Source organism: Saccharomycopsis crataegensis (assembly GCF_037102585.1).
Source record: "Saccharomycopsis crataegensis DNA, jcf7180000000073, whole genome shotgun sequence".
Classification (NCBI taxonomy): Eukaryota; Fungi; Ascomycota; class Saccharomycetes; order Ascoideales; family Saccharomycopsidaceae; genus Saccharomycopsis; species Saccharomycopsis crataegensis.
Window position 1 is genome coordinate 1,067,231 of NW_027043820.1, and position 13,076 is coordinate 1,080,306.

General features: G+C 37.5%; 6 protein-coding genes across 6 annotated transcripts; 3 read left to right on the forward strand and 3 right to left on the reverse strand. All coding sequences in view use genetic code 12, as the record gives it.

Moving 5' to 3' along the window:
* Positions 1 to 602: 602 nt before the first annotated feature.
* On the forward strand, positions 603 to 1,496 carry DASC09_012320 (uncharacterized protein; the record flags this gene model as incomplete). Its single annotated transcript, XM_064994835.1, has 1 exon — positions 603 to 1,496. One exon carries the CDS (start codon positions 603 to 605, stop codon positions 1,494 to 1,496), a length of 894 nt encoding a protein of 297 aa, XP_064850907.1.
* A 276-nt stretch (positions 1,497 to 1,772) lies between these two features.
* On the reverse strand, positions 1,773 to 2,915 carry DASC09_012330 (ribosome dissociation factor DOM34; the record flags this gene model as incomplete). The annotated part of the gene is made up of 1 exon (XM_064994836.1): positions 1,773 to 2,915. The coding sequence occupies one exon, from the start codon at positions 2,913 to 2,915 to the stop codon at positions 1,773 to 1,775; it is 1,143 nt and encodes a 380-aa protein (XP_064850908.1).
* A 281-nt stretch (positions 2,916 to 3,196) lies between these two features.
* Positions 3,197 to 4,279, forward strand: SEH1 (Seh1p; the record flags this gene model as incomplete). Its single annotated transcript, XM_064994837.1, has 1 exon — positions 3,197 to 4,279. One exon carries the CDS (start codon positions 3,197 to 3,199, stop codon positions 4,277 to 4,279), a length of 1,083 nt encoding a protein of 360 aa, XP_064850909.1.
* Positions 4,280 to 4,400: 121 nt separating this feature from the next.
* On the reverse strand, positions 4,401 to 9,149 carry APC1 (anaphase promoting complex subunit 1; the record flags this gene model as incomplete). Its single annotated transcript, XM_064994838.1, has 1 exon — positions 4,401 to 9,149. The coding sequence occupies one exon, from the start codon at positions 9,147 to 9,149 to the stop codon at positions 4,401 to 4,403; it is 4,749 nt and encodes a 1,582-aa protein (XP_064850910.1).
* A 464-nt stretch (positions 9,150 to 9,613) lies between these two features.
* ALG7 (UDP-N-acetylglucosamine--dolichyl-phosphate N-acetylglucosaminephosphotransferase) lies at positions 9,614 to 11,050 on the forward strand (the record flags this gene model as incomplete). Its single annotated transcript, XM_064994839.1, has 1 exon — positions 9,614 to 11,050. The coding sequence occupies one exon, from the start codon at positions 9,614 to 9,616 to the stop codon at positions 11,048 to 11,050; it is 1,437 nt and encodes a 478-aa protein (XP_064850911.1).
* A 317-nt stretch (positions 11,051 to 11,367) lies between these two features.
* Positions 11,368 to 12,606, reverse strand: SFA1 (bifunctional alcohol dehydrogenase/S-(hydroxymethyl)glutathione dehydrogenase; the record flags this gene model as incomplete). The annotated part of the gene is made up of 2 exons (XM_064994840.1): positions 11,368 to 12,510; positions 12,586 to 12,606. 2 exons carry the CDS (start codon positions 12,604 to 12,606, stop codon positions 11,368 to 11,370), a joined length of 1,164 nt encoding a protein of 387 aa, XP_064850912.1.
* Between the last annotated feature and the right edge of the window lie 470 nt (positions 12,607 to 13,076).

The following is a 13,076-nucleotide window of genomic DNA, read 5'->3' on the forward strand; positions in this document are numbered from 1 at the left end:
AAGTACCACTCATAAATGTATGGAGTATCCACTCAGTTGATGTAACATACATAATAGTAGTAGTAGTAGTAGTAGTAGTAGTAGTAGTAGTAGTAGTAGTAGTAATAATAATAATAGCATATCCTCTAATGTGAATGCTACAATTTGCAAAAAAATTGTCATGGCATTGGATTTGGTCACCGAGTATCAATTAATCCGAGGCGCTTTCAGTACCAGGCAGCACCAGGGATCTGGGGTGGCGTTGTCTGGTGGTCTGCAATTATCGACCAATGAAGCGGGGTCAACCAGGGGTGTTTGCACTATTTCAAATCACTGTTTGTTTGGGAGGGCCTGACATTATTGTGCCGAACGGCAACGTCTAATAATACTTGTTCGCCCTGCAGCACAACAATTTTTTTTTTTTTCCTGCGAGTATCCAATATTTAGATTTACATATATTTTCTTTATTCCTATATCTATCGTATATTTATTTACATGTTTATATATACAATGTATATCATATAGTGTTGTATCCTACAACCCCCCCGTACTGTCACCAAGATTTCTAATGGAGAACCATCCACCAAGCAGGCCTGCTTTATTATTTCATCTCCCTCTTTAAAATGTTGATCTACGACAACTCCGATGAACGAATACTTTATGATACAACTTTTCCTGGGTTCAGCCCTTTTGGCCATCCAGTAATGATTGCCCCAACCACACCAATAACCACCATTCCTACTTATGAACCCCCCATTCCTACACAATTCAGCCCATCAGTATACCTTGGCAACACCAATGTCCTCAGCAACCCTGAGTTCTTCAACCTTCATCGCGACATCAAGGTCATCATCACTTGCATGTCTTCGACCAAGATCAACGGTTATTTCCTCAAAAACCGCAACTCTCAGTTCAATCCTCCTGATTACTGTGTTTTGAATATCGATCCAACCTTCAAAGGAGCAAATCACCATGTTTTCAGCGATCCGAAATCGAAAACCAATTCACAAATTCTCAAGTTCATCTCAAAATATGGATCGACACTAAATGCCATGCTCGCCTCAAATAGCAATAACAGTCAATCAATAGATATCACCTCCCCAATGATAATCATGAAGGATAAGCCTTCGCTTGTGGAAGATATCGTCAACTTTATGACTATTGTCCAGGATAGTTTCCCCCTGGCTGGGATATTGATAGTCTACGACGATGACTCAGAGAGGGACCAACGTTACTCTATTTTACTTTCTGTTGCTTACATTATCAGTAAAAACCACCATTTGAATGTTTTGGATGCCATGCTACTATTGAAAAGCTATACTTCTATAGTCGATGAGCTTTCGTTGAATCAGCGAAACTTCTTCAACGTATTGAATGAATATAGATTAAAAATAGTTGCCAGTAACAGATTTCACCACTCTGATGGTAGACACGCTCATAAGAGACTGTCATCGAAAAGAACTTCACACTTCTTGAACAATCCGCCCCCCGAAAAACGAGTGAAAGAAGAAATATAATCACGGATAAAGGTGATTAAGTCCCAAAAAGTTTGATAATAACTTCATGATTCACGAAATGAAAAAAAAAAAAAAAAAAAATACAAGCATCATAATTCACGTTTATCTTTATGTTCTATTTCTTCTATTTATTCAACCCAATTTATTTTTCAAAAAAGCATTTACTTTCATTTCCTATTTACTCATTAATACTCTATCCTCTTTGTTCAACACAACAGAAATAAAATATGATAGACTCATAATTTGCATTATTGTTATTACATCATCACTCCGTACCTAATCTTCTTCGTCTTCTGACTCATCATCCAACTCTGGCATTGGGTAATTCAATATAACGGCAATACCGGTCATTTTATCCAATTGCTCGCCAGAATCGTGTCGACTAGAGAAAACTGTTGATTCTCCTCCTTGACTTCTCACTTTATCACTCAACCTGATGTAAAATTGACGTTCTTTAGGGTCATCACTTCTAAATAACGTATCGGTTAGAAGCAAATGTTTGACTGCCCCGGTTATGCCAATGGCCTTGACACAAACATCTTTACCGTACCATGCAATCCCAGTATCCTTATTTAATTCTGTGAAAAAATTCTCTAAAAGCAAGATGTTTTTAATGAATTTTGTGTTTTCCAATCGCTTTTGGACTTCTGGGTCTTTCAATGTGTCGTCTAAAGATTGCAAGTACCCGTTGAAAGAATGGGCAATAACGAATTTATCTTTTGATTGCAAAATCATTTTTTCTTGGTCTTTCGAAGCTTCGCTCATGATGTATTCGTATAAAGTTTTGGCAATGGTACCGGGAGAAGCAATCAAAATCACCTTCAATTTCTCCAACTCAAACTTTCGTTTAAACGAATCGTAACAGTATCCATAAAATTTCTTCATCGCTGTTTCATATCCCGACTCCCCAAGACCTCTTCTTTTTTTGGGTATCGATTTTTCCACTTTGGCAACCAATACTTTTTGAGAGTTTGTCAAGAGACAGAAATGGGCAATACCTTCTTGAAGAATGATTGTGCCAACCTCTGCTTTGTTAGTGATGTCAACAGCATCATGAATAACCTTCATGGCATACCGATCGATGGAATCTTTGAAAATCTTGAACGAATATTTGGTATCGATTACCACGGTATGGTATGATCCAAGAGGCACAAGTTTGTGTTCCTCTACGGTTCTTCCTTTACATCTAAGCGACGACCCTTCTGCTTCATAATGAATATCCTCTATTTTCACCACTAGTCTGACCAACACTTTTTCACTCTTGTTGGAACCTTCTTTGGTGACAATTCTAAACGTCGAGCAACTAATCCGGTCACCTTTCTGGAGAAAGTTGTAGAGAATCCAGATATCTTCATCATCTTCTGCTTGCACCACTACATAGCTCTCCTTCTTGTTAAAATTCTTGCCTAATAACTTCATCGCTTATAATAATGAAAATAATAATATATTCTGCTTTAATTCTAATGGATAAGGCTCTAAAATAGCAAACTGGATATCTGATTACAACTGTTATGTCAAAGGGAAGAAAAAAAAAAATAAAAAATTTCGTGGTAGTTAGGCGCACTGGCAACAGCCAAGTTTTTTTCTCATAAAAAAAAAAAGGCTGCCAAACTGGTTATTATTATCATAATTGTTGTGGTACTGGTGGATCCCTTTATTGTTCTTCCACTTTTTCTTTTTCTTTTTATTTTTCTTTTACAATGGGTTTGCCTCCAGTGGTAACGGGCCATGAGGACTTGATCCATGATGTCGAGTTCGACTACTACGGGAAAACTTTAGCGACGTGCTCGTCGGATCGACACATCAGGGTGTTTAATTTACAAGACGGTAAATGGGTATTACGGGATAATTGGAAAGCCCATGACTCCTCTATTGTCAAACTCGCATGGGCTCCTCCAGAATACGGCCAGATCTTGGCGTCAGTGTCTTATGACCGGACATTAAAGCTTTGGGAACATAAGAATGACGCGGTATCGAACTCCGGTACTTGCTATAAACGACTTGTCACCATGAATGATGCCCAGGCCCCGTTGTTTGACGTCTCGTTTGCCCCAGGATACTTGTACACTTTCAGAGTCGCGACCATTGGCTCGGATTCTACTCTCCGGGTCTATGAAGCATTGAAAATCTCTGATTTGTCCGATTGGAATTTGATCCAACAAGAACGCCTATCGAGTAAGAAATTGAATAGTAATTTACAAGGTAACTTCACCGTCAACTGGTGTCAGTCAAAATTTGTCCAAGAGAAAATCTGTGTCAGCGCAAATGATGTATGCTCCATCTTCATCAAGGGACCAAATAACACCTACGTTAAAGACCAATTTTTGCCTCATCACGGAGAATTGATCAGAGACGTTGCTTGGGCACCATCCATGGGAAGATCATTTGAATTACTCGCTACTGCCTCAAAGGATGGGTTTGTTAGAATATTCAAAATTGTTGATAAAACCCTTGATGACTACGGGGTTTCTGGCGGGGATGGAAGTAATAGTAGTTTGAACTACAATCAGGGCCTCAATAATAATATCCATATGCAAGATGCTAATGCCATAGAAGATGACGATGAAAATGAAACTACTAAAAAAATAACACGGTTGGATGTCAACTTGTTAGGGGAATTTAGTGATCATAAATCCGATGTCTGGTCGGTAAGTTGGAATAGTACCGGGACAATTTTGAGTAGTAGTGGCGATGATGGTAAAGTTCGTTTTTGGAAATCGGGTAGAACCACGGATTATAGATGTATAGCTACAACCTCAGTGCAAAAAAAATCCCCAAACTAATTTCATCAGTCATATTAGTTATTATTATTTTTGTTTGGATTTCGTTAAATATGTATACTATTTTTTTTTTTTTAAAAAAAAAAGAAATCTATCGTCAAAAAAGTCGTAAAAAGAAATGATCTCATGATAGCAAGAACTCGGTTTTCAAAGTTTCCACAAACTCCGTTGACAAATAATGAGTTTCAATATCATCCACCTTTTCATAAAATGCAAACAATAATTTGATATTCCACAAATCGTCAGAATTTCGAGGATCTTTAACCATGTTCCTGATTTCCAACCTCGAATTCTTAACTGACAAATCTCCGTTCAATTCATGCTCTTTGATAGTATTGCAGTTTTCAAATAATATATCATAAGCTTTGTCCACATTGTCCCGTTTCTTTTGGTCAAATTCCTTAGAAACACTCTGCACAATTGATCTCAATAAATTCGTGGATTTCTGGCTATCCTGCCTCTTGTAAACGAAAACTGTCAAATTTTTCTTAAAATGTTCATAAAGCTTCTGGTTCTCCATTAACTCATCAAATGATAATAGAACCGTATAATACTCTTTTGAAGTAGTCTCAATTGACCGGATGTCTTGTAATTTCGGTATAAGGCATGGCGCTTTAGTTTCAAAACTTTTCCCAGAATTTAAAGTAATTTTAATCTGAACTTCGACCGGTTTATCGGTCTCCACATCCCTGAAAACCAAGCACCTAGGTTTAGCTGCTAAAACCCAAAAATGTCTTAAAGCCTGTAAATAAATTTCAGACTCTGTACCACCAGCAGGTGCGGGATAAATAGCGGTAAACAACGCAGCAATTGAAAAATTGGAGTCATCAAAGGTATATTCACCACTCCCCATGAATAGAAACCCAAGTGCCATACTAACAGCGGCATAATTCGAATAAAGCAAACTTTTAGTGGTCCTGTTGTGAACAATTCTCAACCGCCTAAAAGTATTCAAATCACCGGTACCGGCCATGATTATTGCCAGAGACAATACGATGGCATCTTGAATGATCAATAACGAAGATTGCGTGATTTTCTCATCAAAAGAATTGGCTGCCATGATAGTGAGTCTCATAAAATGATCTAAGAAATACAAAATCGTTTCAGAGGCAGTAATATCACCGCTTGAAGCAAATTTCAAAGCAATCGAAACGCATGCACCACCGATACAGTTAAAGTATGGCAATTGGTCACTATCCAAGGACTTGATATCTGCGATCGAATATTTCTGAGTCAAACATTTGGGAACTTGTGATTTTACCCAGCTCTTGGTTTCCTGCACATCGTTCCACAATATCATATTCTTAACCACAATACGTAATAAAAGAAGGTCAGGTCTAATATAATCTAATAATTTTTCCGTTTCAGGTACCATCAATTTGTAAGCAATGTTATAGTTGTTTGTTCTGAGATAAATAAATCCCAAAGCAATGATCGCACCAGGTGCTGATTTATCGTATTCTTGGTCGCCCTGCATATCCTTCAATGAAACAGCCATTGATAATAACTGGTCAGTTATATGGGTGTCATTTAGTCCCTTCAAATGATTACCTTTTCCTAAATTTGTATAACCTAAAGCGATACCTGCTGCCAATCTATAACCCTCATCAACAACCAACCTATCATTATAGGAGATCTTATTGCTAATTTGTGAGAGTAAAATATCACTCATACGGCGATGCTGAGTCTCCAAATATAACAAACCAATTCCAACAAGACCCGCTGTTTGGACTGGCAAAGAAACATTCAAATCTGTAGCACCCTGAGGTAATAAAGCGACAACATGGACAGATAAAACTTTAGTCAATTTCATGTCCATTGTAGCTCTAGCACTGGCTGACAAACCCAATAACAAACCAACACTGGTATGTGTGTGCTTTGGACCCAAATAATTATACATATGCCATTCCTCAAGGTTTTTCAAGTGCCCATTCAAACCAAGCGCCAATAAGAAACCACCGTGCTGAGAATTGAGATTGTGGGGCTTGTTGAAAACTATCCAACTACCAACAATGTTCTTAGCATTTTTGAGAATAGTCATACCAGCTGATGCACCATTGTGAAAGTATCCCCAGTCAATAATCTCAGAAGAAATTAGGTTCTTATCCAAGCTCAAAGTTATGTTACTCGGCATAATCAATGTATCAAAATTCAATTTTGGTATTGGAAATTTTTCTGTCAAAATTGGCATTCTGCTTGAAAGAAAAAGAGCACCTCTTCCTAAAGGTATAGTCATAGTTCTTAGAGATACCAAAGTTGATAACTCCTTTTGCAAATTAACCATACTATATTCATTCATATTAGGAGGTGCATTTAAAGTAACCGTTTGGATTTTGGATGATTGTAAGATCTTAGTGATCTCGTAATATCGGCGATCCTCAGAGAATATAAGCTTAGTAATATGCAATTTTTCAGCTTCTGATTGCCCATCCCAAGCACCAATTGGATCATCATTCTTAATAGACTGAATCACTTGGTTCACGTCCTTATTGTTAAGATGATTATGATTTATTATCTTATGAGCTGTAGCCTTTTCTCCTTGGATAATTTTTGCAAGGTCTTTTCTTCCTAATAATTCCACAAACTCCAATGAAGAGTTTACTGTTGCATCTTCTATACACGAAGCCAAATATTCTTTTAAAGGTAAAGAAATTCCAATTGGGTAGCTTTCTAAATCGAAGCTGTCAATACCATATTCAACCATTAAATTTACAATATCGGCAGAGGTGAATTGCGGAGACACGATGGCTTCAAATATTCGCAAAATATAATAAGTTCTTGGGGTGATTATTTCATCAATTGCATCGTTTTCTTCAGAGATTTGAGAGAAAGTAATGTATGGGGTAATATTGTTTGAGAAAATGCTGCACAATGATCTTAATAGATTCGGCGGACTGTCAAAAGGTTGTAAAGTTCTGAATCTGCATTTCTTGTCAAGTATATCCGAAGGTTTAGTATCCAAATAATAATTAACCCAGGAACTTGACCATCCTGACCAACTAGCAAATTGTGCCAACAAGATATCAAATTTTTCAACTGTAGGGCCTCTTAAGATATTAAGTTTCAACTCTTCCCTTATCAAATGTAAAGCAAGAATGGCGTTTGGGGCCAAACTATTTAAAGATTGCTCATACTTCTGGCTGAGCTTCAAATTATTTGATTGATTTAATAGGTTTGCAAAATATAGTTGGTTAATAATAAAGTTTTGCAGTGGGGAATTAACCAAATCACTGAAATCAGTACCCGCTGGTACAATGATAGATAAGAGAGTTATAATAAAACTTTGCCAGCCGGAGCCATCTTTATCAAATGATAATCCAGTACACCATTTCAACCAAACGAATTCATACGCATAAGGCCCGAAAATATGTTTCAATGACTTGAGACATTTCATGTTCAATTCATCCAAGGGCTCTAGTAATAGTTGTACAATGCGAATTTGACTATTTGGAAATGTTTTCAAGGAAATACAATTTTCAGAACAGTGACCTAGAGCCTCAATATTTTCCTTGAAATTTAAAAGCAAATCATGGGACGTCAAGCCTAAAAAGGGGTTCACCAAACAAGCACTTTTACCATTTTCTTTCAAAGCTATCAAATATCCATCATGAGTTGAATCTAAAGCTACCGCATCTGAGCACCTGAAGTTAAAAGAACTTTGATAAGATGGCAAGCTAACAGAATTATTTGAGGAGTTGAAAATAAGAACCTCGGTGTTCTTGGTTTCTTTGTTGACAATGACGATTCCTTGTTTATCTGTGAAGTGTAAGCTAAAAACTTTCAAACTTTTTCTAAGGTATTTGAATTGAACTTTTTCAACTTTTGTCAACACTGCATCTTTCCTTAACGCTTCAATATTCATGAAACTGTTAGAAGCAGTGAAACTAGTGTCATTGATGTCCAAATTGGTAATGTCTGCTCCAGTGTTTCCTGAGGGCATTCTATCATAGAGCATTTCTGAGTGAGATATGGATCTTCGAGCTTGTATAGGATTATTCGCTGAATTATTGCTATCTTTGTTGTTATTACCACTTGGCTTTGGGGTACCCTCATTAATCTCAGTATCATTAGAAATGGTTGCGCCATTTGGCATGGAAGATTTTCTAGAAATTGACCTTTTGCGAAGTGATGTTCTTTTGCCTCCTGATGATTTATTCTTGTTTCTGGTTAAATATCTAACGTGATAGATAGTAATAATACTATTGGAAGAATTATAAGTTACGGCCAATGAGCAATCTGAATCCTGGGGAAACCATACCAATTCTTCATTGGGCGCAAAAGATGATATCGAAGATGAAACAAGCATTCCTAATTCTGATAATGGTCCTAGTAATGTCAAAAAGTTTGGTTTTGAATTTGACAGAGATGAGTTGCCGCTTGTGGAAGACGAGGGATCACTATTGTTGTTTATGTTATTGGTGTTTATGAAACTGGAAATCATTGGCGTTGAATCTTGTGATGTTGACTGCAGTCTTTCTAATATCAATCCATTTTCAAACAAAAAGGACTTTCTGACACTAAATGGAAAACTCACAATGAAAGTTTCGTCATCTTCGAAGTATATATAAGCTCTGTTTGTTAACACCACTGTCAATGCCTTTTTCTTTGATTTTTGATATGTCTGTTGCAGTTTGTTGTTGTCATTATTGAAATGCACAATGTGAGACAGTATTATCTTATCTTCCTTATTATCATACTTTAGTTTTCTCACCAATAAGTTATTTTTGAACCATAATACCTCCTGTGAGTTTGTCAAAAGGATCTCATAATTTGGATATAATGTCACCTCGTATTGATCTTTTAAACTCGCCAGATAAACAGCCGCCGTGGTTACATCAAGGCATTTTATTCCAATTGGTTGCTCAGTGACCATTATGGATGGTTTATGGTGGCTCCCTTGGATATTTGTCGCCATCACAAACACAAAAGGCGCTGATTCCCACCCAAACAATTGGAAAGTTTTCTGTACTTGCACAAAATATGCTGTGCGATTAGTACAAATTACGCTCTGTCATATCATATATGCTGGGATTGACTACAGAGTGACGAAATTACCTGATATATCACTTGAAGTTACTAATTTGAATTTTTTCAAAAAATATATGTTGTTTTCTTTATGAATTTTGATTGTGTTGTAATGTTCGCTTCATTTGCACCTTTACAATGGTAATATATGACAACGCGGCTCATCTTTTTTTTTTACTTTTTTTTTTATTTTTTGTTTTACAAAACGCACACAGTATCTGTCTCTGTCTTTTTGTTTTCCAACGGTTGATGTGTCACTTCTAATTTTCCCTTTGATATAAGCAAGATCTTTTCTGAAAACTAACTAAAGGAATGGTATTTTCCAAAATCCTACTGGTGGTGGTTGCCCTTGGTCTTATATATTTCCATATATTTGCAAACCAACCCATCTCGTCAGCAATAGGCTTCGCTATTCTCGGATATCAGGTAGTCATATACTTGATTCCAAGACTTGGTTCCTCTTTCATCAACATTGGCCTCAAGGGTAATGATTTGTCGAAACCTAATCGTCCTTTATTACCTGAATGTATGGGTGCTATTTCGGCAGTGGTTTACTTGTTCACTATGTTTTTCTTCATTCCATTTATCTTTATTCCAATCATGGTTGTCAATACCTCCGGCGGAGGTAACAGAGACTATGAAATTTCAAACTACAACCAACAGAGTAATGCATTATTCCCTCACTCTAAGTTAATTCAGTACTTATCAGCCGTTTTGTGTCTTGAGAGTCAGATTTTGTTGGGAATTGCTGACGATTTGTTCGATGTAAAATGGAGACACAAGTTCTTCATGCCAGCAATCGCTTCAATCCCACTTTTGATTGTCTATTACATTGATTTTGGTGTCACTTCAATATTGGTCCCAAGCGTGATTGCAAAGTACTTGAATCAAACTACTGTTGATTTGGGAGTATTCTATTACGGGTATATGGCAGCTATTGCAATTTTTTGTCCTAATTCTATCAATATTTTGGCAGGTGTAAATGGATTGGAAGTGGGTCAATCAGTGGTCTTGGCGTTAATATTTCTAATTAATGATTTCTGCTACATTTTCTTCTCGAGATTTCCTTCATCAATTTCATCTCATCTATTTTCAGTTTGCTTATTGATCCCATTTTTGGGCGTCAGTTTAGGTTTGCTTAAATTCAACTGGTATCCAGCAAGAGTGTTTGTCGGAGATACTTATTGTTATTTTGCCGGAATGGTTTTCGCCGTTGTTGGTATCTTGGGGCATTTTTCAAAAACTTTATTATTATTTTTTGTTCCACAAATTTTCAACTTCATTTATTCAGTCCCACAACTTTTCCATATTGTTCCTTGCCCAAGACATAGATTACCAAGATTTGAAGAAAAATCCGGACTCATGTATCCATCAATGGCTGTTTTGTTTGCTGATGAAGGTGATGAAACTTCTGGTAAGTTCAAGTCACCGAAATTAAAGCTTCTTGATCCAAAAGGTCAATTGATTCAAACCATTTTGAAGTCTCTTTCTAAACTTAAGCTTCTAAAAGTCGTGGAAGTTGAATCTGTTATAAGTTCTGACGATGGATCAACTAAAAAGGTGACCTTGATTAAAGAAATCAACAATCTTACTTTAATCAACTTGGTTTTGGTCATTTTTGGTCCACTCAGAGAAGACAAGTTATGTATAACAATTTTGGGCATTCAATTTTCTATTGGGTTACTAGCTATTGTTTGCAGGCATTCCATCGGTCACTTCTTGTTTGAGAATGATAATTTGTGGAAGTAGTCAAGAATACATAGACCGTGTACTATAATAATGATAAATTCAATTCAGTTTTGAAATTCAAAAACCTTTAATACAAGTAAGGCCGCATTATGCTGTCTTATCACTGTAGCCCAAAACATATGCCTACAAAGTAAAAGCTTGAAAAAAAATAAAGGGATCATAAATTGAAACGAAAATAACATGATTAGAATAAAGTACAGGCAAAGCCAGTGCACCCTCTTCTGAAATAAATATACTAGATAACTACAATATACTTCACTGCAACACTGATTAGTAGCATTTCAGCGCATCGTATCACACATTAAATGCTAATTTGCTTATTCCCACATGTTAACAACAGTTCTGATAACATTCCCAGAGTGCAAGTCATCAAAGGCTTCATTGACTTTGTCAAATGACTTGTAACCGGTAATATATTCATCGAGCTTCAATTCACCCTTCATGTAGTCATCAACAAAACCTGGTAATTGAGTTCTACCCTTGACACCACCGAAGGCCGAACCTTTCCAAACTCTACCTGTGACCAATTGGAAAGGTCTGGTGGCGATTTCTTTACCGGCACTAGCAACACCAATAATAACTGAGGTACCCCAACCCTTATGACAAGCTTCAAGAGCATCTCTCATAACTTTAACATTACCAGTACAGTCAAAGGTGTAATCACAGCCACCGTCGGTCATTTCAATCAATTTACTGACAATAGTTTCACCTTCCTTCAATTTGGTTGGGTTGATGAAATCGGTGGCGCCCCACTTCTTAGCCCATTCTTCCTTTCCATCATTGATATCAATAGCAATAATCTTCTTTGCCTTTCTAATCTTAAGACCATCAATGACAGCAAGGCCAACGGCACCAATACCAAAAACGGCAGCTTGGGCTTCTTCGTTTTCATCGACCTGGGCAACGTTGAAGACGCTACCGGTACCAGTTGTGACCCCGCAACCCAAGAGACAAACCTTGTCAAGTGGAGCCTTTGGATCAATCACCGCAACAGAAACGTCAGCAAGGACTGTGTATTGAGAGAACCCAGAGCATCCCATGAAGTGATAGATTGGCTTACCATCCTTGCTTCTGAATCTTGTGGTGCCATCAGGCATAAGACCTTTACCTTGGGTGGCTCTAACAGACCCACACAAATTGGTTTTACCACTCTTGCAGAATTTACATTCACGACATTCAGCAGTATAAAGAGCAATGACATGGTCACCGACCTTTACACCTTCAACACCTTCACCGATAGATTCCACAACACCGGAACATTCGTGACCCAAAATGACTGGCAATCCGTCATCATTCAATTCCGAGTCAGCGCCGCTCCAACTGTAATAATCAGTGTGGCACATGGCATTGGCCAAAACTTTAACTCTCACTTCATGAGCCTTTGGAGGTAAGACCTCGATTTCCTCAAGTGATAAAGGCTTGTTGAACTGTCTCAAAACAGCAGCCTTACAGAAAATCGACTAAATCTGAATTAGCAAAAAATACTCAAAAAATCGATATTTTATACCCTTGATACACAATGATAATTTACTTACTTTACCGGCAGTGTCAGACATTTTGTTTTTCCAAATAGTTAAATAAGATTCCTTTTATAAAGATGAGGAGTCAACTGAATATCACAAATCATTATAGAATCACTGAAAATTAACCATCAGTTGCTTCATTTTGCCACTTATTTTGGGAGATCCCCGCGGCAGCGGTGCATCATAACCATGATTTGTTTTAGTGTTTTAGTGATAAAAGACAGACAGCGAGCTTCACCATTTTGAGGAAAAAAACTCCAAAGGAGTCTAGTATAAATTTGATCACTGATTTGGATCTGAAATTACCGGAATTGCTCTATTATATATTATACTAATTCCCACACGCATTGGAATCTACCCTGCTGGTGTCAGATCACCCCTCCCCCGTCCCCCGTGCGGCGACTGTGACGGCGGCGGCATCAGCCTCGGGCACGGACACGGTACTCCTTTCCGGTCAGCCCAATCCGGGTTGGTTGCTGTGCCTGGGTGATGGGGAAAAAAAG